Here is a 24,208-nt window from a genome sequence, read left to right as displayed (position 1 = left end):
ACTTATAAATGCTCTAAAAATACTGTCAGAAAATCGAGGGCCCAGCCATTCCCGTGTTTTTACTGCTTGGGATCACTTAATATAAGCAAAAGCAGGTTTTGGTAGGTTTGGTGGCGTTTTGTTTTCTAAAGGCTTGTGCGGAGGTTTGCAACTAGTCCTGTAAACGTTCTCTCTATAGCACTTGCTTCTCTTCAAAACCATCAATGATGCCTTACATTAAAAAGTCGAGTTTTAGATACACATCCTCATCCATTCACTAAGAGCACAAAGTTTAATAATGAGAACTAATACACTAATGAGAAATCTCCTGAGTTCAACAGTTCCCAACATAGCATTATTAATTCCACAGTCTGGCTTCAAGTCTGTAAAAAATTTTGCACTGAAACATCAGATTCAAAACCAGACCTTCTCCTGGACTTCCACGGATGCACATCAGCCTGTCCACACCCAACAAACTGCAGGACCAGGGCCTGTCACCGTGTCAACATCAAATAGGACTCGTCAAACAGGAATGACATGGCAAGAAGAGATGTTATTGAATACACATGTAACTGTTTCCGCTGACCCCTTGCAAAAAAATACGAGTAATAATCACAAGCGTAGCATTTGTCCCATTTATTTCGGAAGGGTCTGGTTCTTCAGGAATCCAAGATAACTTCACACAACGAAACTAACGTGGAAGAAAAGGTGCTTAAAAACGGAATACAGCCGGGAGAACAGCGTGGCCAGGGTCAGTCTCCCCTGTCCCCACCTGCACCTGCGGCGGCAGCGCTGGGGCCACCGCTCCGGCCGCGCTGCCCGGCCCCCCCGCCCCTTCATTACGCTCAACTCCTCCTTCGGCTGGGAAAACAAACAAGTAGAACAAAATGAAGGAAAATGGGCGCGGAGGGGAAGGGAGTCTGCCCCCGGACAGGGCTGGCGGCACAGCCCGGCCTACCTGCCCGCGGCGGCCGGGGAGGGGTCGGGCCGGGGCGGCGGCGCCAGCTCCCCGGACACCATCTTGGGGGCGGCTGGGGGTGAGGAGCGGCCCCTGAAAGGGAAAGACGCGGCCCCGGAGCGCCGCAGGGGGCCGGCCCGGCGGTTTACCTGCTCTGCCAGCCCTGCAAGAGGTTGGTGTATTTGCTGAGCGTCCCTTCCAGCACCGGCTCCCGCCGCCTGCCGCCGCCGCTGGGCGCCTGCGCGCCCCCCGGGCTGGCCGCCGCCGAGCTGGGGCTGCTGCCACCGCCGGCCCCGCCACCTCCATCCAGCCTCCCTGCGGCCGCCGCCCGGCCCGGCAGCCCGCGGCTGGCGGAGGAGGACGAAGGAGACGAGCCCGCCGACGTGGGGCGGCTGCTGCTGCGGCTGCTGCTGTTGCTGCCGCCGCCCTCGCTCACCGGTGCCGCCTTCTCCATGGAGCCCCGCAGCGGAGGCTGCGAGCCCTCCCCGGCCGCCGCTGCCGCCCGTGCCCCGGCAAAGCCCTGACTCACAGGCGGCGGAGAGGGGCGGCGCCCGAGGGAGAAGGGGCCGGGCCGCGCGGGGAGAGGGAACGGCCGCGCCGCCTCCTCGCCAGTGGCGGAGCGGAGTTGGGCGGCGGTTTGTGCCCCGCGGCCCGGCGGACGCCCGCCCATTGCCCCCTGGGCTGGGCCGCCCCGCCCGAGCCCGGTGCGGGGCGCTGCCCTGGCGGCGGGAACCGGCCGGCCCCGCGGGAGACCCGCAGGTCGCTGCTGGTGGGCGGGTGCCACGCACGCAAACGGGGAGACAGAGCGCAGGGGGAAAGGCATGACACACACACGGGCTGCGTGGTGCAGCGAGGCGGCACACGGGAGTGCCCGCGCACCCCGACACGAGCACGCGTGCCGTGAGATGACCGCAAAGAGCGCCCAGCACATGGAGTGCGGGCCGGACGTGCAGAACCAGACACACGCAGACTGGTGACACTGGGACAGGATGCCCTGCCTGCAAACTGCCAGGTGCCCGTGCGTGTGCCAAGGAGAGGACAGCCCAGCTCGCAGCGGCGGGCAAACAGCCCTGGCAGGGCTCCCACGCACGCCACATGACACACATGCAAGGGGCAAGGAAAGCAGCGGCTGTGTGCAGTGTGTACAGACGGAGACACCACCGGGGAGGAGAATGCCCAGGCTATAAAGCATGTGAGTGACACTGACAGAAGCTGTGCCCAGCAGAGCACAAAGCATAGCACCAGAGAGGAGATTTCTCGGTACAGACTGATGCACATCACTGCCTGTCACCACAGAGCGTGACACCAAGGAGACGACTCTCCGTGGTATAGTACAGCAGCAGCACCGCGCAGTGCCTGCACACAGAGATAAATCAAGATGAAGGTGGTGTGCCCAGCACAACAGTCTCGCCCAACACACTCCATATACTGCTGCCCATAATGTATATATCAGCATGCCACATCAGCCATACAATTAATCCAGACTTTAAAAAAATATTATTGCTGGTTAAGTAATATCTCCTGAAACCTGTAACCTCAAAATCACTGTGAAAAGCTAAGCAGGTCCTTGTACAGTCAGCTCAGTACAAAGCTATGCACACCTTCAAATCATTTCTGTGTCCATCCATGCTGTGTTTAGCTAAGTGCCTCAGTTTTGTTACAACATGTATCTTCACAGCATCCCAAAGATGTGGTTATTCTTGTAATTTCATAATTGGAGAGCTGAAATACAGAGAAGCTCAGAGAGCCTATAACAAAATGTGAACTGAGCTTAGCTCCTGCACTTTAACCCCATGCAAAGTTTTACAGTATATGTACTACAGAATTTTTGAGTGTACTGTGTATTATGTACCCCCTGTGTTCTGCACCTCAGAGGATACCCAAATCATCCAAATCCACATGCAGTTAGAGGTCTACATTCCCCATACAAATGAGCGTAGAGAGGAGGGCTCCTAACTCAGATTCTCCCAGTTTTCTCTCTGGAAAATCCTACCATATGTGTTGTGGTTGGGTAGCTGCAATGTTGGGCAACCTGATCCTGAATTTTGGGTGGTTAAACTTCTCATGTTGTAGCTAAACACTGAGGCACTGCAGTCTGGAAACTTGAATCTTAATTTCATATTTCATTGGTAGAACATTTAATGCGCATCTCTTGCAGTACAGACAAAATATTATGAACTCAGTAATTTCTTTAGAGTAATTTTTCAAGTCAGAGCTGTTACTTAAGGTGTTCATGTAAAATTCCGCAATCATTGTTTACTATGGAAAGAAACTCCACGACAACAATCTGAAAATCCTCATTCTGAGGCACAACTCCACTACTTCTGATGACCACAGTTTGCAGAAGACATTGGAATGAACAAGACATGTTCCTTCAGGAAGCTCAAACCCTGCTCGCTGAAGATACACAGGAGACCCCTGCATTTCTCCTCATATTCACTTACAATGACAGCCCAGAACAGTGGAACAAAATGCTTTAACGAAATGTGTCATCACATCAACCACTGCAACACATTGCCTATATATGTTCTGTGTCATGAAAAATGAATGTAATTTTTTCTGCCTTCCGTAGAATTTATTGGAAAATAATTGTGTCAGGAAAATAAGCCTTCTTACAGAGGTATAGAGAAGCCTCTCTGTGCTTTCCTATACAATAAAACTCAAGTAACAATGCTGTGCTCATCAGGGAGTTTCTGAAATAGAAGGGACAACAGGCTGTAAGTGTATTATGGCCCCAGGAGAATTTCACAAAATCCCAAAACATTCCTCACTGCTGCTAGAAGAATGACTGTGATGGGATAGTATAGAAAGTCCTCTTACAGGTTATAAACTAGGTAATAGATGGGAAACAAAACACAGGAATAAATGGCCATTTTTCAAATAGAGGGAAACCACTACTCCATACTGGGATCCACATTACTCAGTATCTTCTTAAAATCAGAATACCTTCTATTCACTCATTGTTAAAACTAGAATCAAGTGAAAAAAAAAAAAAAGGCAGAAAGACCTTACAGTAGTGACTAAATCACTGATAAAATGGCAACTGAAATTTAAGATTGCTAAAAAACAAAGTAAAGCACATGGCGAGAAAATAGCTTTCACTATGCAAGCATAATGATGACATAAATTTGCTGTAGCCTCTCAGGAAAGAGATCTTGGAGTCATTTTCAAGAGTCCTCTATAAACCCCATCTCAAGGGTAATCGAGCAAACAGCTGTGATGAGCTCATTAGGAAAACAGAAACATCAGCATGCTGCTATATAAATCTATAGTACAGCCACTGTCTGTATACTCTGCATTTATAATATTCCTTCAAAAAGGACAGAGTAGAAATAGAAAAGGTAGAAAACACAGCTCTTTTTTTATGAGAAGAGAGCTGACTGAACAGGGTTTTCAGTTGGAAAAGACAACCACTGTACAGAATGGTATTCAGGTTAATAGGAACAATTCTTCACTGTTTCTCGTGAAACAGAACTATGGGGCAGCTGGTTTAAAATAAGCACAAGAAAATACTTTTTCACATGATTTGTACTTGTAAAACTCATTGTTATGAGATGGTTTTGGATATCAAAAGCCTAGAAAGACTGAAAATATTTGTTTTTGAAGAACCTTTAAACGAGGTTGACCAAAGTGTTTTGGACATATTCGAAGTTCAGAAAGGCCCTCAACTTCTGACTCCTTGAAGATTGTTTATTTTATTGATGAAATAATCCCTCCCTGTTCTTGAGTTTCCCTAAGCACCTACTAGTAGAAGGAATAAAGTACTGGACTAAATGGACCTCTGGTTTAACCTATAGTTCTGCTGTTCATATATTAAGGATTACTTTGGTAAACCAAAGGTTCTTTTGGGTCAAACATTGGCACTCTATGCAACTTTTAGATTGCATTTAAGCACAATAATATGTTATATCCAACCTTCTCATCCCTTTTCCCTTCCCAGTATGTACATACTGTTGCAATCTAACAGAGCAGGACAACCTTTCATAGCAATTTTGGTATCAGTGACCCCCTATCCTCACATAAGTTGTTACGGTTCTTCAAAATTACTGAACCTGTTGTTTTGTTGTTTGTTTGTTTCACTAGCTAATGATCTGTCCCAGTAGAGCTAGACTTCAGGGTGATACACACTGTCTTTAGTCTGATGCAATCCTGCATGATGTATGCTTTGTTACAAGTATTCTTAATTAGCTATTTATTATCAGCAACCTGCCTAATGAAGGTTTTCACTGTTTCCAAGGTAACACAGCTGCTATGTTACAGTCCTCCTTTAGAATGTTCCTTTCCCTCTCCGGCCAAATCAAAATTTTCCCTCTTTCATTAAGTACCTAAAAGAACCAGAATATAACTCATTATTCATCCCACCTCTTGGAAAGCAAAACATCTGGTAAAATAACAAATTCAACACTGTTTGCCCTTATCAGGAAAGAGATAAGTTTCACCATCCTTTGCTAAGCTACACATTTTTAACTTCTAGAACAAGGTCGGTTCATACACCATTTGCCAATTTCTGTTTCCTGGTCACCGTGGTTTGGGTTTCTTTACCTTTTTAATGCCGCCCTAGCAAACTATTTTCTATAATTACTTTCCAGGTTCTTTTTTCACCTCCTCCCCCCACCAGATTTCTACACAACTTCTTACCATCATAGTCATATGCAGGAATTTAACTATATGGTCTACAGAAACTGCTTCTGCCTGGTCTACATTCAAGCACTGAACCTATTTCATGGAAATGCCCCAAGGCTCTCTCAATTTTACCACCTCCTCATTCTTGCTCTACAGAGTCCTCCTAAGACATTGCTTCATTTCCCATGAGCTTTGGAGACTAAACCCATCTGTCACTAAACTGCAGGCAATAGTTTGGGCAAAAACATACCACTGTGCACCTCTGTCACCACTGCCTGTAGAGGCCAGCACTGGAATGACTCAGACATGATCCCTAAGTTTAGTTTGTGCCACAGTCACACCTGCACCAAGACTGCTCTTGCAAATGATTCTTCAGTTGTCTACAGCAACTGCAGGAGGCGGAACAATGCACAGCAGCAGCACATTCTCCAGACATTCTTCAGATCCAGTTCCACAGATCCCTGGACTTAAAGATCTAAAAAGAAGCAGTGAGTCCTCTTAACTCACCTTTCTCATAACACAGTACAAGAATTGTAATACAATCACTACATTCTATCTTATATAATGATTTCACTTAGATTTAACCAGCATGTCATCCATGAGTAAGACACTTCTGACCTGAGGATTTCAAGAACATAGAGAAGATACTTTGCAGTCTGCCAACTTTAGCATTAGCCTTGCTGAGTCAACATGCATCTTATCGTCCCCGCCTGGTGCCTGTAAGCCTGCAAGGTATGCTGAACATGCCTCTTTGTCACACTTCATCCTGTTGTCAGCAGCTTCTCATCCAAGTTTCTTATCCACTAGCACAACCATTCCCCTAAACTTAAAGCTGGTGACAGGGAAACAGTCAGAAGAGACAAGGCATACAACAAAAGTACCCAAACTGCCTTGGCTGCCAGAAACAATCGAGCCCAGAAAACACAGACTTGCATACAGGGTAATTTACTCTGCCACAAGGCATTTCTTATTCATTTGGACTGAAGTTTGTGCTGCCCCAGCCAGGCTCTTGTAGCTTGTTTACTCTGCTACAGCGTACTGCTTCGTAATTGGCAGGTTAGACCAGCTGAAGCAAAACTTGATCAAAATGTCTGAGCCTCTGGAATACAAACTTTGGGGTGGTCAGCTGGAGAGATACTAGTTTACATTATGCATATTTGCATTGCATGTCATTAAATGTGCATGAGGAAGTGATACGTACAACAACCATGATGCAAGGTATTTTCTGTGTAGCTAGAATCAATCCTTTGAACTGCAACTGGAAACGAGTAGGAGGCCAGTGCATAAAGAAACTAAATGAGTGTAGATATCACTGACACTATATATTGTGTATTTTAGCTAGTGGGAACAGCTTTATTTTGTGCCAGCTAATGCTTGAACAGTTGTTACAGCTAGTTGCAAATACAACTCTTTAAATAGATTCATTCATACACTGAGGCCAGAAGAAAACACTGAGATTATCTAGCATGACTTGCTGGATAACATTTTGGTATGATGTGAAATTATAGATAAATGTCAATATATCAAATCTTAGCAGCATGCAGGCATTTTTACCCACTGCTTTTCTAGCTCTGCAGTTAAACATTTAGAGATCTGAAAAGTATACTAGCTCACTAAGTGTCAAATTCAGGTTCAAGACCAGGCTGAGTTTACTCAATGCTGCTCTCTTATATCCCAAACCACTGCTCAAGTTTGTTTATGCCCCGCTTTTTTTGAGAGCTGAGTGTTTCCAGTGGAATCTGTCAGACTTCAACATTTATTATTCATAAGGCATGAGACTATAAATCACTGTAAAAATACCCAGCTTAGTGTCCATCCACTTTCTAAATGTAATATCTATGTACCTGTAATCCAATGCCTAATTTGGAAAACCGTTTTTACAATCTAAAAGTTCTGCTATACAGCACTTATACTGCAAAGTGTATTTTTATTGATAATATAATGCTAGCTAATGCCACTTGGGCTCTGAACTCATACTCTACCAACAGCAATTTGTTTAGTTATTTGATACAAGCATGCAGTATCTTATAGCTTAAGAACCAGACTCATTCAAATTATACCAGTCTCTAATCCCCTTATTCACCCACAGCAGAGCTGTATTTTACTCATATTATCTTTAAAAATACTATTTAGATAACATTAGAATCCACCACACAATGGGATGACAGTTTAAAAAAAAAAAAAAATTAAAAGGAAAGAACTATGGTCTAGAAATTAAAAACGAAACACAAACATTTAAGATTTTTGGCACTGAAAAGGGGAGAAAAATTCAGTTAATAAAACTTTCTAACAACTACTTCTGCAGAAAGTATTTTAGATTACTAATTTCAGACTCTATTCTGCAAGCAGTTTCATCTACAGAAACTGAATTGAAACATATACAAGGTCCTAATGCAACATGACTGCCTCCTTTTTTACCTACAAATCTGTGTTTCAGTATGTGTGACTGAAACATATCGACATGACAAAAGCCAGTGTGTTTGAAACACTTTCTGAAACTGCAGAACCGCATATTAAAATGATCATAATGTTCACTCCCTTTTTCATGACAATATTTTAGAAGCTGGGCAGATTGTAGAGATTTCCTAGTTTTTTATGAGCAATGTTAAAATGAAATGGAAGATCCTTAGAGCAAATCATGATACCTATATTTTAACTGCTTTTTGCTGTCAAAATAAATCTCTTGTAAATTCAATAAACTACTGAAATATATTTAGCAATTCAGTTCTGGTTTAGCTCTCACCAATAAAATCAGTCAATAAGCATGTAAAAGGCAGTAAAACCTGTGGGTTTTTTTACAGTTTGTGTTTTATAGTCTTGGGGGTTATACTTTGAACAACTCTAGAATGTGTGATGTGTGCAATTATCCCAAGATAGGGATGACATTTTGTTTGCCAGGGTTCACCACTGAGTGATTTTAATTTGGCTGATAACAGGCAAATTATAATGGCTTGTGAAAAATACATGGACCAAAGACTTCTTGCATATTACAATAAATAGTTTTAAAGAAATAAAAGGAGTGTGCTGCAGATTGCCTAATTCATGCAAATGCAGGGTTAATTCTTCTGTGGTCTACATGTTCAATGCTGATATAACAGAGAGGCAACGTTATTTTCAGCAGGACCCCGCAGCACAGAATTGACTGTTATCATCGCTAGTTCTAAGAACCCTAGAAACTAAGGTTTATAAAAACCTGACAAGGTCATTTATCTAATCCTTTTCTGGTTGCTGGACAGCAAAATATAGCCATATTTTTTTCTTCCATTGAATTTGCTTGTAATGCTTGCTCTCTCATATCACACTCAGCCTTGACAGGAGCATCCAGTGGCGATAACCTCAAATATGCAAAGTGCTGAATTATGATTCTGTCTCTCTGGTTTCCAAAGCTCAGCTGTCGGCTTTGATCTTTGACTTGTGAGAGCCTATTCTGCAAAACCGAATGTGCATTCGTATATGGCTTGATATAAGGGTATTTGCTTTCATTTCAAAGGCAGAAACAAATGTTATTATTTTAGAATAAGCAAACAACAAGTTCAGGAAGCTGCCATTTTTCAGTTTAACTTTTCCTGACCTTGGTCTTTTTCATGGAGGATGCCTGGAACAGGCCTCCTTAGCTGCAGTTTCAGAAATCCGGACATTCTAAACTCTGAGCTCTGCCAGTTTCAATCAATCATAAACTTCCCCTTACCATGCTGGTACTGTGTTACAGCCTAAAAATAGGGCTATGCTTTCAGAAAATGAGATAGCACTAAAGTTATGAAAGTTGCTAAAACAGATTCCAGACACTAACAACCTGAAATGACAAGAAGAGGAAGAATCCAAGGGTTTGTACACAGAGACCATTTTATTTCTTCTTTATAAGATACACAGGAGACTTGGGGATTTGTTTTAATTTTTCTGACATCCTGCTTGTGTGAAATGAAGAGGGAATGTCTGATCTTACTGTCCTACTGGGGAAAAATAAGGACCAATTCTGAAAGAGTGTGAGATACTGATAGGACAGATCAACCCCTGACTGATGAGACAGACACTGGATCTCTGAAAAGCAAATTTTCTCACAAATATTTGAAACTGTCGTCAGAAATAAAAATTTAAACAAACAATATAACAAAGCTTTGAAGGGTCTCAGTGAGAACTTTCCCCATCCAAATTAGGCTTCACTGATGTCAGATTTAATAATTCTATAAGTTCTTCACATAATTTTCAAAACTCTTCATGAAAAGCAAATAGAAAGGATCTGAGGTGTTAGTATAAATATCATATTGAACAGGAAAGGTCTTCAAAAGATCGTGAGCCTCCCTCTTTTTAGACTGCTTGAACAAAACCCTCATCTAAAAGCTATAAGAAAACTCAACACAGCATGTGCTTCATAAACTGGAATAGAGTCTTATTATGGGAAAACGCAGCATATATCCTAATTTAATCTGATCTGATATTCCTTCGTGTCAGAAATCAAATTCATATTGCTTTTAGTAGGGAAGAGCAAAGAATTCTGTTGCTGAAAGAGAAAAATGGGGGCTCATACTCAGAAACAAAGACAAGAATCAGCCTGTTTGAAAGATCTATTTTTTTCTTTGCTAACAACAATGAGAACTGTCACATCACATTCGGAGCACCAGCAAGATCTTTGGCAGTTGCTGCCGCCTTATTTTGCCAGCGAGATCAGTTCTAACCAAGTTTAGACAACACTTTGGTAGCAACACAAGCGGCTGGTCTGCTTTAGAATTCCCAGTGGAAGTGGAGCTGCTCCAGTGTCAGCCTAAGAGTGTAATGGGGAGTGTGCCAAGAAAGGCTAGGTTAGATGCCATCTTCGGAGCCTGCACATAAACCACACATGTCAGCTAACTGCCAGGAAGTTTATAACCCAGAAAGAAACAGAAGACAAGTCTCCTGACATAAGCACAGGATTTTCTCACTTTTTCTCATAAAGCCTCAGAAGGAGTACTGATGGTTGATGATGCAGTGCGCCAGGAAAGTCAGAGGTCACCAACCACAGACAGAGATAACCACACATTTCAGGGTAATTTTAACGTTAGGGAAACATCACAAAGAGAAACAGACACAAGCAAGCCAACCCAAGCCATTGCACGTGAAGATAAGAGTTTAAGGGGAAAAAAGCAGCTTTCTCTGCATGCAAGTAAACTGATGCCCTGATGCTATAGGTTTTAAGGTTCTTTTTCTTTAGTTTAGCAGCTTTGAGGGAAAATACCACTCCCATCTACATATAATTTATGCATAACAATTCCTTGCACTCAAGTAATTTTCTTCACAGAGGATAGGAACTGTGTTTATGTATTCAGAGGTACTAATGGCCTTAATAATTATGGGAAGAAATAGACAGAACAATTTCTTTCTACTTTGCTCTTTCCTAACATTTCCCTAGTGTATAAGTAGCACAGTTCTCAAAAGTGAAAATGCTATGAAGTTGTTTAAATGCAGTACAGGTCCTCAGTCTTGAGTCTTGCTAAAATAAAAAAGTGAGGTAAAGGTAGAAAAATAACCTTGCATCAGCTTCTTTCTCAGGAAAATTCTCCACTTTAGTTCAAGTCAAGAGAGCTAAGGTTACCAACTTCTTTTTCCTCAGCTAAGAGCAGTTTACTTCAACCTCAACTGCAGAGGCAGAAATAAACAGCAAGCAATACACAGTATCAGTTTACAAAAAAGGGATGAATATCTATTTGTAACGCAGAACCAAGGCAGCACATTTTTCATGTACAATCTGTAGCACAATACAATTGATGTTTCTTCCTTGGAGAATAAAGTTATTTTCTTCTCACGAATGCTGTTCTTGGCTACCAACGAAGGCACACGTGGAAGGACTGACCAGGAAGCGTGTACCTTCCTGTTCGCTGGCTTCTGAACTTCCCCTACATTCTCTGTACTTTTTGTGGCACCCTTTGTGAAGAGCTGTGCCTCTGAGAAATTTGTTCTGTATAATAAGAGAAGATCAAGAAATTAAAGCCCCAGCTGGAATCGAAGGACTTTATGTAGTTGATCTCTGCTGTGCATCCTATGCCCCAGAGTCTACTTAGTGTCACGTAACATCAGAAATAAAATACATATCCTAAAGGCTCGGTCACAACTCTAACTCTCTAGAAACACAGTAGACAATGGAAGGAAGTTCAAATACTGTTATACTGTGTATACAAAAGCAATAGGTATCCTTAAAGGAAAAAATGACATTGAGGTCGCCTTTTTATGGTGGCTGGTGCTGAAATACATGGCATGTTTAAGCATCTCTTTAATACAGGTCAAAGGAGGCAGTGAATCTGCAGCACAGAGATGTAAGAAGTAAAATAGCTATGCCATAAAAAGAAACACAAAAACTTGGCTTTATCTAGAGTACAAGGTTACATTAGAGGTTATCTGTGGCTAAATGAAAACTGAAGAATCAGATTTGTTTACTCATGAAGAAAAAAAATATTGAAATCTAGAACAAAAATAAAAAGCTTCAGAAAACACTTAAAAGACTGACAGATCTAGGATTAAATCTGGGCACATTATTTAGAGTTAGCTCAAGATCTACTCAGTCCATAACAAGGTTTCTAGCAGATGGATGGCAGCCTAATTCAGCCGACATGACTGAAAATTCAAAATGCCAGTAAAAGGGACAACTCGGTTATGAAGCTCACATCCTCAGGATAATAAGGAAGCTCAAAATTGAAGTCAAGCAAAATAACACAAAAAAGCTTACATTCTGTGATAGTCAGCATGATCTAGGAAAACATGTCCTAAACATACGTAGAAAGAGAAGCAAAAAATCTAATACATTATGTCATTTTGCAAGGTTTTCCTGCACCAGCAGAGTGCACAACATCAAAGAGGAGATAATGACAGCCTCATTATGTCTGATTAATTCCTCACAGGAGTTGTACCAGCAGATGAATGGACTGTCAGGTAGAAAGGAAATGGGAAATGTATTGCTTTGTGCAGCAGTGTCCAGCTTAAGACTAATGTATTGCCAGAATCACCAAGTTTCTAATAAAATGCTGCTAATAATAGAAGATAAGCAATTGGACCTAGATCTCATGGTGGTTAGCTTTTCCCACAGACATATAATGTATTAATTAGACTATATTTCAATAAATTATAACAATGTCAAAGGAAAAAAAAAAAACCAAAACATTTGGATTAAAAGTAACTAATGTCCTTGGTCTTAGTAAGGAGGCCACACTCAGAAGCAAAGGGAAAACAAAATAATTCAGGTTATTATGAAGACATCTTCATAGAGAATATAGGAGTCCTCACAGAGTATGGAAAAGAGCTGGAGAAATTCAAGCACTTCACATTTCATGCCTCCAGGAAGGGAACATGTTCCATTTCCTCAAAGGGAAGGAACACTCAGGGAACATGGCTGAGGCCAAGGATTTTTCTTCACTGAATGCATTCCCAAATCTTTCGGATATATGTGCAAGAGCCTATACTGAAAAACGTATGTATTTCATTTTTCCCTTTGAGAAAACACTAAATCATATTTTTAATTAATCCAATATTCTAATAAAATCTCCAAGGTTTAAAGATGCAAGAAAGTGCCCAGATAATGTGCTAATGACTGCAAAGTCCATTTTCCATTTTTTGCATTACCAATGATTAATTTTGAATGGTCAAAGCATGTATATAGTATGCACATTTCAGTGCCTTCAAGGCTAACACACTAAACAATTAAAAACTTTCAGATAAATACTCTTGCAAAATTGAAAGCTAAACCATAAACTACATTAGTAAGTTAACTGTTATTACAGCAGATTAATTAGTCATGCAATAGCATTTTTGGGTGCACAAAGAAAGACAATGCATCATCTCTACTAGCAGCAAATATGAAGATCTGTATCTCCAAGAGAACTAATAATATTTATTTTTTAAAATGCAGCAAGTTTTATAGCAGCTGAGAAAATAAATACAAATGGAAAGAGTCTTCATTATCTACTGTCTTAATTTATTCTTCAATCCAAATGTTTTTTACACCATACTGGTATCTGTTCTTATGTATTAGGTATAAATGGAATATCAGAGCAGAGGAGACAGGTTTGCAGAGACGGGGATAATTATGGGAAGGATAGTCTCTTCATGCTAATAATTGTAAAGAAGTTTCCTCTTTAAACAAATTAATACATATTAGACTATCAAACAGTGTGAGAACCTCTCCTCTGCATAAAAAGACAGCTAGTTTTTTAGAGACAGTAGTTTGTGGTATGCTTTTGGCTCTCAGAGAGGATTTATGTAAATAAAATAGGATTTATCCCTTGTGCATATTCAAAATTAAAACTACTGAGGGACGTGCTGATATTTACTGATATCTGCTGATATCTATTGATATTCATCTACTGATATTTACTGGATTTTGTTTTTATCAGTAGTGATCAAAACTCAACTCTTCTACACCATGTTTCTTAATCAACATGACTGCATCTTATACTGCCATCATTTATGTCTGCACAACCCTACCCAAAGCAACCAACTTGCGTGAGCTTTGGGGATGAATACTTCAGGGTCTAGAACATTATCTGAATATCACATTAATACACATTAGCACTACAAACAATGAAGTTTTTGTATCCAGAACTAAAGAAGATCAAAACTAGTGATGAAATTGTTAACATCATCATAGGTAATCATTATTTTTCTAAAAACTTGCAGGATTTTTGGGTTTTTTTTCTGTTGCTTCTCCCACGCCCAAGTAACCAACTGAGGCATCACTCAGGAATTAGGAACTCAGAGGCCGTTGGGAAACGCCTCTGTTGAGCAGGGACCTAAGCTAGCTCCTAAAACCAATGAAGCCATCAATAAATCACAGAGTTTTAGTTTTGCAACAAAGAACATGCCAATCTTTTTTAAACATTAAGGGTGGAGACTCAAATTAGATCCAATGTGGGAGTTTAATTCGAATCATCTAATAATTTTAAGAACTCCAATAAAAATTGACATGTTAACTGGCTGTAAACTTCGTTTTATGCACATCTTGTTCAGAAACATTCAGTCTAATGTCTCTTTTGTCTTCATCTTTTGCTCAGTCAGTTTGCATGCAAGCTCTAAAAATGAATAAAGTACCCATATGTTTGAACTTCAGCTGCATGGGACAGGATTTGTTGTTGGGAAGCAGCAACTCCCTCTAGTGCCAAAGGAGCTTCCTCCTCAGCACACTAAATTAATCTCCAGTGAAAGTCATTCTTTGCTGCTGATGTGTTCTTGTTATAAAGTTGAATTCAGGCATCTTCTGTTACCAGGCTTTGTTGAATCTGCTGGCACAAGTGTTAACAGGAACTAAAATTTAATGGAAAAAAACATTTCTGTGCTTGCAAATGAGGACACTGGTGGGCATGGGTTACTTTTTTCTTTGAAACAAATGATGTCAAGCACACTGAAAAGCTTTGGTTTATGTACTGAGACCCTAACAGACAAGCACTAACGCTGGCTAGCTGCCATCTTTGAAGGCTGTTTCAGAACCCCTTCGCCTTTCACAATTTATGGCAAGCGTATGATTTCCAACTAAATAAGAACAAGGAAATCAGTCACAGTTACTCTGGATGCTAAGTTTGTCCTAGGTATCAATACTCTGGAGGCTCATATGCATCAACTCTACCACAGAATAACAAAACAGAAAGTTGGAACACCCTCGTGGGAGTTTTTATCTTCTACAGATAAGATAAATAAAGCCCTATGCCCTTGAGTTATGAACTAGCTGCAGCTAATCGGTTCCACAGGGGACATTCCATGCTGGCTTAGTATGCTGATAACAAAGTTTGGATGCTGCTGGTACTGTTAGACTGCATATACTGTACACGAAGGTTACTGAGATTGTCACACTCGATGCAGAGAGGGTTTGCACACATTAGGATTGCACAGCTTGCCTTGTGTTCTGAGGTGCAGCAATGGAACGGCACAAATATAAGTGGTAAGCACAAAAAAAACCAGCCCACTGCTGGTGAGAAATAAGATTGCAGCTCATTACAGGAGGCAGCAGGGAAACTGTCCTGCCTCCACCATCACAGAGAGGTGACGAGACTTTCCCTCCATCCTGAAGATATACTAAACACTATGGGTGGAAAAGAGTAGTAGGAAATGGGGTTTATATAAAAGATCTTGCTAGACATTCCTGTTGCAATACCCTAAAACTTAGATAATCATCTAATGTCAATTTTTAAACCTTTATAGGTTCTCTCATTGTGACCTACTATCAAGAAAAAGAATGAACACAGGTCACAACTCTAAAGTCTTAAGGTCAGAAGCAGAGATAAAAGCTGCCCCTCCTGTAGTGTGAGCACTTACAAAACATAAAATATATATGCCCTGCGCAGACTTGTAGCAGCAAGGGATGTCTGTTGCAACGTGACAGGGATCTCTACAGTGCATAAGCTAAAGTAGCACAAAGTCAGCATACAGAGAATTAGGGTCTCTACAGTGCAGACAGAAGGGCTGAATAAAGTAGAGCCAAGAAATGACATGTCTATCCCAGCACAACTACTAAGTACAATTTGTTTTCTTACTACTGTAGCCTATACTATTTTTTCCCGGGATCACTGGCTCCCTGTGAGTCCCACATAGTAGAACCCCTGCAGATTGCATGGCTTTATATAATACAACAGATATCCCCACAACTCGGTCTTCATCAACACCCAGCTTGACTTGGTATTCAGCTCAAAGGCTCACAAACTTCCTTCCTGTTATGAAGAACAACCTATTTTCAGAATGTCACCTGCTATTTAACTATGTTACTTGTCTCACTGCCAAGGTGGAGCTGTGGGGTAACATGATTCTCTTGAGTCTGTCAAGAATCTCAGGGTTTCTATGTCTATTATGTATTTTGTGTCTAATGAAAGATTGGCTGGCTTAGTTACTGGAGTTTTTACATTTTGCATGAAGAGTTAGTAAGCTGCTTTTCACTAAATACCACAATAGTTTTGCTTGGCACGTGGAGTGTATTTTTAATATATAACATATTATAGATACAGATTTTGTTTATCCTATTTTATTTAATATGATCTCACATAATAATATTTATTTGCTCTAATTCTACAACAAGCAAATAAGAAGGTGTTTTAACTTCCAGTCTTAAATAGTTTTGTAATCTGGAATAATCTGCCCTTTCTACATACCTTCCTTGCATGAGTGAGTCACGTATTAATTGTTACTTCTTATGGCCCCAGTCCCTAATCCTGCATAACTTTACTCAAATAACCTGGGTCTGCGGCTGCTCAAATGAGTGAAGTCAGACAGGAACACAAGTAAATTGCCTTTCTGTGCAGCTGATCTTTGCCCTTTTGTTAGTCTTACTCCTACTATCATCAATGCAGGATTAGCACAGGTGCATCCACATAACTAAGAAAACAGTTATGCCTTTGCTATGCTAACAGTGAATCTTAAATAAGCCTGTGTGACTACAGCTTTAAAAGCTACTGTAGAAAAATGTTTTTAGCTTTAGCTGTCAGGAAACAGCAAGAATGGACTGTTCTGCAAAGGTGAGCCAAGAGGACAAGAAGACAAGCCAGGATTGCAAGCAGGTGGGAGCAAGGCCCTTCCTAAAAAGGGTGTAGTCCCACAGCACCTGAGCAAGAAGAGCAAAGCAGGTGTGGTGACAGGGGCCAGGTTCAGCCAGAAGTCCACTGGTGGCCAGACAACTCTGCAGATACCTGGCAGGTCCAAGGGCAACCCAGGGAGACAAGTCAGGAAGGCAATATCAGGGTTAGCAAGGTACACGGCCAGGCATTGCGTACACACAACATCGTTCAGTCAAGAACTGACAGCAAGGCCTGAGCTGAAATGCAGCTCCTGAGCCAATAGGTGGAGTGTGCATGGATGGAAATGTGCATCCTGGTCCCATGTGAGGTTTCTTACAGCTCTTTCTCATGACTTGGCTGTTTGTACAGAGCCGACTGATCCAATGTTATGCAGCTGTGCCAAACCACAGTCACCTGTGAACAGAGGTGCCCAAAGCCTGGGAGGTGGAGAAGGTGTTCCAAAGGAAGTTTACAGAGAAATGTGGTTATAGGTTGGTCAAGGCAAGTAGAGCCTGTGGGCTCACTGAGGGCCCTGGTGGCAGCTTAGTTTAAATGTTTTGTAAGAACTTTTTAGCTGTTCATTTCCATTTAAAAATGGAGTATTCTTCTCATGTTTTTTTGCTCTGCTTGCTACATCAAATGTTCACAAACACATACACACCGAGGCTCTCCTTTTACTTAAAATGAACCAACAGTAACTTTCTGATTTTCACTTTACACTGAATGTTTCACAGTGAATTTATGTTGTTTATTGTTTCACAATGTTTACATTGTAAAAAAAGTGTTCCGTGGTTCTCAGTTCAGTTTCCTGTGATAGACAAGATAGTTCACTAAATTGTTCCAAAAAATGATAATGGCATATAATCAAATTTGAATGCAATGAAAAAGATCAATTATGGAACTATATACAATTTCACACAGCCTGTGTCAATAAAAGCTTTTAAACAGTAACAAACTGACTTTCAGACACACCTATTGAGACCATCAGCTAAGGATATAATTGATCTAGCAGGAATTACTGGCCAAAATTATTTCTAAAATTCAGTATTGACTGAATTGACTGTAAAGGTATTGTATATCTACAATACCTTTATCTGAATGTTTTCTTCAGACTGCGTAAGACTGAATGTCTGATATATGGAGAGAAATTAAGACATGATATATCTAGGTCAACATGCACTGTGCCTCCACTGTCTCATTCCTTATTTTTGGAAATCCTAAACTTCACTTCTTGTTTTACTAAAAACTTGTAGTGAAAGCACTGGGACTGTCTTCCAGAATATTTTCAGTCTGAAGTGTAGCTGACTGCCTGTTAAAATTCATTCCAGATATAACAAAAGTCAATGGAGCACAGTAGAGAGAGACTGTAAGTGAACTATCCTGATTCTGGATCATTGGACAGTGCATCAAAGTCCATTACAGATGACAGAACTGTGGGGTCACTTAGCTGTGCTTCCTGTCATGTGAATGTCAGTTACATCCCTGAACTTTCGTTTCCATCATTCAAGCGACCAGCCAGTCATTTTACATCTTGACCAGCTAGAAATAGTTTTCACTTCCAGTCCGGACACTTCTTTGCTATCAGGTCCTTCACTGCAACATCTTATTGGGGCCAAATGCCCCTCCAGAGTTGCCCAGTGTTAGCATGATGCTAGTACACAGCAGTGTAACTAACAATCCAGTATACCTGTAGTAGTAAACAGCAATGCTAAGAAAGTCCTAACTATTGTTTCTTAAGAGCTTTCAAGCCCACTCAAAACTCTCTTACTTTAAAATGTGGAGGCAATGACGCCAACAAATGTGCAGCAAATCTGCAGTCATCTGTGGCATCACAGTCATAAAAAAAGAGGCACCAACTATTCCACCTGAGTTAAAGCAGAGTTTTCCTAATTGCAGCATTCCATAGAATAATGGTACATGCAGAGAGAGACCTGGTGTTCTCATAAGCTGAGCACACTTATGTAGCAAGGACATTTGCCAGTGTAGTTTACCTAAAGATTGAGATTTTAATTTTATTGTGATTTTTTTTTTTTTAATTTCAATTCAGTCCTCCTAAACCTCATTAGTACACTATATGTACTTGATAATAGCCCTGTGTAGCTATAGGAACACAGTTCTGTGGATTGGGGCTGCACAGTAGCAGCCCATTTTACAGCTCATTCTAGAGTTTTGTAAGAGATCTGGTGAGTATGCTGTCTGGAAGGCAGAGCAACTATGTGAGCAAGTCACCTTCAAAGCAGAACTTTCATGACCCAGCTGCAATAAGCACCACAGTGGAGGCATTAGTTAGGCTCTAACAGTTGTAAGGCTCACATCAGAGATACTGATCTATGCTTTGCAAATCAAACACTTTATCAAAGGTGATTGCTAAACAGCAGGGAACTAGGCCTACATTCTTACACCCGTCACCATCCTCCTAGTTTCCAAAGACAAAGGTCTTTGTTATTGTTTGCTTTGCAGAGGAAAGGTTAGAAAGAAAGAATTCTCTGCATGCCACCAGAATGGTTCAGTGAGTGAGATGAAGACTGGTTCAACTTCAAGAAAATAAGAACTATAAGAATGGAAGATAGAATAGAAAAGAAAGGAATGATTTGAGGCAATCTGCATTTCAAAAAAAAAAAAACCAAAAAAAAAGGAAAAATTTATCTAGAGCAAAGCTTGCCTTTATTTTTTCTTTTGTAAGGAATATCTTTTAATACTATTTATATATGGGAGAGAGCAATGACTAGCAATTCTCCTAAAAGTAGTTCTTCATTGCCTGAAGGTTGTAGGCAAGAAACACTTACCTGACAGACACCCATATATCCCAAAATCAGTTTTGCGTATTGCCCTCAGCCCACAGAATTCTGTCACTGTTTTATATTTAGACTCTGTATTCCAGAATATATATCTAATAGCCGTAAATTGCTTAGTCAGACATATGACTTCTTATGCTATCGGCTGAGACAGTTATTCAACAAACACTTTAAGCTGGGAAAAGCAGATAAACACAGCTAATTCTCATATTTTATTTTCTGTCAGGACTGCACTAACAGCAACTTGTGTGTCACCACAAGGTAGGGGAAGAAAGTGCAGAAAGTGGAAAGAGCAGCTGGAGGAGGATGGCCTTTTTACTGATCCAAAAGGTTTATCATGTTATGACCTTAAGTAATAATGATGTAACACGAAAGCTTAACTGAATTATTTGTAACAAATTACTATCAGGAATAGGTTACCTGAAAGACGTACACCAAGTTGGGCAGGCAGAGAAACAACAGTACCAGCAGAATCAGGAATATACATTGAGAAAGTCTTTATGAAGTTAAAATGACCCATTTCTTGTCTAGGTTCCTGCTTATCCATTAAACTTTATAATTTGTGCTTGACTTAGGCTCCCAGCTAGATTAAAATTGTATTTATCTTCAAAGGCCTGCCAAAATGCAATATGATCTCCAAGCAAAGCTGCAAACATTCTTCTTTGAGAACAGCGAGGTGATACATTTGGAAGACTAACTTATTTTGAAGGTGCCTGTCAACCTTGCATGTGGTGAGTAGTTGTCTAAAAATAGAGTACACTTGCCTCAATGTAAGAATAAGTAAAATGGCTTTTAACCCTCAAAACACTGTCTTTTCCTCATTAACTTTTTGTCTTCAAAAATGCAGAATAGTCAGCCAAAGTAGAGCAGGACTTGGAAGTCTGAGGCGAGAATGGGCATAAATGGAAACTATTTGAATAAAGGTGTGGAGAGCTGACAAAATAAGCACAGATAAGAGGTGGGAAAACAGGTTATGTGAAGAAAGGATGAGGAGGAATAGGGAGTGAAGGGAAGTAAGTCTGAGTGGGAGAAAAGGTGAAGTTTTTCAGCCTCTCAGCTTTTCCTGGCCTTAATGTGCATTTATTTTTTGAGGACTTAAAAGCTACCCAGTGTGAGGGCAAAAACTCATGGACTCCACACAATCCAATATGAATTCAAGTGAAGCCATTTATTAGAGAAACAAGCCTCCTTATATATGCAGTTATTTCCTGATCACGCGTCCATGCTCCAAGCATGCATTAACTGATTGGATATTGTCCATGTTCACGAGGTGTCCATGCGCCCGAGTCTCACTGCTGTTGATTTACGTCATGTTTTCAGCTTTCCAAGGTGGCCTTGAAATTCTTTTGGGCCTGGCTAGTTTAATAACAAATCTCCATCTAATAGAAACCCATCCACACATTAACTTCAAGAAAATCCCTCAAATCTCCCACAACCCAGCACTCACTGGGAATTAAAAACAAAGAAAAGAACAAACAAACAAAAAACCACCACAAAACTAAAAGCCAAACCTAACTCCTTCCCATTCTGTGCAGCTTCAAAAAAAGTCAAAGACTGTGGGATATTAAAAGCACTTTCTTAATCCTATTATTCAGTTACATCTGTGTTTGTTTGATTTAGGCAGGACCTCACCCCCATGTCTGTCTTTAAGATGTTTTCAAAACTGAGGTGTCGTATGAAAATAATGATGAAATCTTAGCCTTCTTCCCTTTCAGCTGTGCTACCTAATCCATATCTATAGTTAGGCTAAAGAATTTATACTACTAAAGAAGTCACACAGTTTTGTCGGTCCCACATTCACACAGTAGCATGTATGTGAAAGATATTTGTACAAAATCACCACAATTTAGAATGATTCAAGATGCGTTTCAAGACTTTTATATGTTCCAGCGCAATAATCACCTAATTATATATAAACCAGATTCCTGTCTTTTGTACAGAACACTGAGAATAAAATGTAAGGAAACTGCTATTTAATGCTTTTAAATGTATCCTAAGAAAACTATTTTTTATAATAATCTATTCAATGAGAAAATCAGCATAGTAAGTGGAAATTTTCCAAGCAGGATTGTTTTCAGAAATTTGCAACTAAAGCTAAATATTTTAAGCTATTGTAGCTATCCTGTATTTTCTAGTTGCCAGATGATTCCACTTTGTACAGGACTCTTTGCAGCTGTAGTTTAGCACTAACATATCTTATTATCTCTGGGTACTGAATTTTGAAAGGAGCTTGTCAGGTTCTGATAAATGCTTGGGTGTCAGACAAATAGAGAACTTCCTAGAAAAGAGGAACACGCATCCTAGGAATATCTAGAGTAGGTTAAATATATGAATGGATTAAGCTATGTAAGTGCACTGACTCTGCATATAAGTAGTATAGAACATGCAACTAGAGAATCTCAGAGCTTTATATTGCACTTATATGAGCTGGTTTTGTTCTTCTTAATGGATGTTTAATCCATGCTGTCTTTCTCCTTAGCATGTGTGAACTCAAATGAAGCACTGAAGAAAAATGAATCTATGTTGACATTGGACTAAAAAACTATGTAAGTACAGAGGAAAACTGGAAAACAAGAACATTGATCTCATAGCGTATTTCTTTCTCTCCCATCCAAAAAAAGTATTTTTATGTTCTTTATCAATCTTCCTCATTTTTTATTATTTTCTCTTTTATCTTTTTTCTTCTTTCTCTCTTCTTTTTTCTTCTCTCTTTTTTATTTTTCCTTTTTCCTTTTTTCTTTTTCCTCTTTTCCTTTTTTCTTTTTTTTTCTTTTTCTTTTTTTTTTTAATGTAAAGGCATAATGGCTACCAAACCATCTGCTTTCTGACATGCACTAGATAAAGTTGATATTGACTTAGTTTTTCTGTGTGCTGACAGATCAAGTCTGTCAAATCTTAGTGGTGGTTTAATAAACACAGATGCCTGCTTCACCTGTCAGAGGAGCTCATACTACTGCCGAAGCAAAGCTGGCAGAAGGGAACACATGCTCCTGTCTCAGCTGCTTCCGTACAAAGTCTACAATCTGGGGGCCTTAACACCTATAATTCAGGCAAACAGTTGTTTGGCATGATCTATTAGAACCCATAGCTGTCTGTCAGTTCCCTTTGGCTGGTTGTTGTATAAGGTTCAGGAGAAAGGAACATGCACGTGAGTATCTGTGACTTCAGATTGTACATGGACTGTCACAGCTACACCGTGAGGATGTGCTCTTTTATGAAATAAGCTGCTATTCTGATTTCCCTGAGATTACCTTTCAGATCGCCTTTGCTCCTAAGTCATCTCATTCGCAATTTAAGGTAAGATGCCAGACTCTGAACTCAAGCCACTAACATGCAAAAAGTAATTTCTTCTGCCAACCTTGAGAAAAAAATTAAAATCTCCAGCTGTGGTTGGTAAAGCCTGCTAGGATGGGAGGACAGCATTTTCAATCAGTACAGATAGATTGACTGAACACATCTGTCTGAGTCTGCAGGTGAGGCATAGAAGAACTTTTTTGTGTTCTTGCTAAGATTAATCATCTAGTAGCACTTGTTTTAACAGTAGGAAGGTTCTTTCTTGCTCTTTATTCTCCATTGTTTGCAATGGTTTTATTTAAAGGATTGGCCACTTCTTAGCTCAGATGCAGCCTAAATTAATCAATGCTCCATTATTAGGTAAAAGTCAGTATTTGGAATGGTACAGGTAGGCCTCTGCAATGCACTTCTGCAGGGAATCTGAGGATTCTTCGAGATGAATATGTGTTTACATTATATTTTGGCTCTTAACAGAGTTTGTATAAACTGTTGTATGAACTGTTTAACTAGACTGCAATTTAGTTCATGGTGAAGATGTATGTTAAAGTTCACGTTGCAGGCTGCCAGTAAGACAACGACAATTCTGTGGAAAAGAAGTATACACACAACCTCAAAAAATGCTGCAAACTGATGGACCACAGCCTTCTAGACTGTTGAATGAGTGTTCACTTTACGAGTAAATTTGCAGAAATTATATTTCGTCTGTTTTTTTATATTTCCGATTTAGCTGAATAAAGACTTTTAGCTTTTCTGTCTGGATTGTAAAAATGATCCTGAAGTGCTTACATTTAGTATGTACTTTTTGGATAATTTTTATTCCCCTATTTCATTAAGTATTTAGACTTCAGTCACTTGTGTCCTTATTTGATTTTATAGGTCTACCCTTTCCCTAATCACCCCGAAAAACAAGTTGGATATTCTCAACTCTGGTCACTGGATGCTTAAGGCAAGCGCGAGCAAAACACTCTCTCATAGGACTCCAACAATAATGAGATGGGGGTTTTCTCCACATTAGGACATTCTACCACTGGAAATGAAGATACTAGTGGAAGCAGATTGAATTT

General features: G+C 40.3%; 1 protein-coding gene across 1 annotated transcript in view; it reads right to left on the bottom strand.

Annotated features, from left to right (window-relative positions):
• Window positions 1-1,391, bottom strand: part of OSBPL10 (oxysterol binding protein like 10) — a gene marked incomplete at both ends in the record, with an annotated part of 118,601 nt that extends 117,210 nt beyond the window's left edge. Inside the window, one exon of the mRNA XM_080339904.1 lies at window positions 1,087-1,391. Within this exon, the coding sequence (XP_080196030.1) occupies window positions 1,087-1,391 (305 nt within the window). The remainder of the gene's footprint in view (window positions 1-1,086) is intronic.
• Between the last annotated feature and the right edge of the window lie 22,817 nt (window positions 1,392-24,208).

This window comes from Nesoenas mayeri (assembly GCF_963082525.1).
Source record: "Nesoenas mayeri genome assembly, chromosome: 2".
Lineage (NCBI taxonomy): Eukaryota > Metazoa > Chordata > Aves > Columbiformes > Columbidae > Nesoenas > Nesoenas mayeri.
This window is presented reverse-complemented; position numbering and strand designations above follow the sequence as displayed.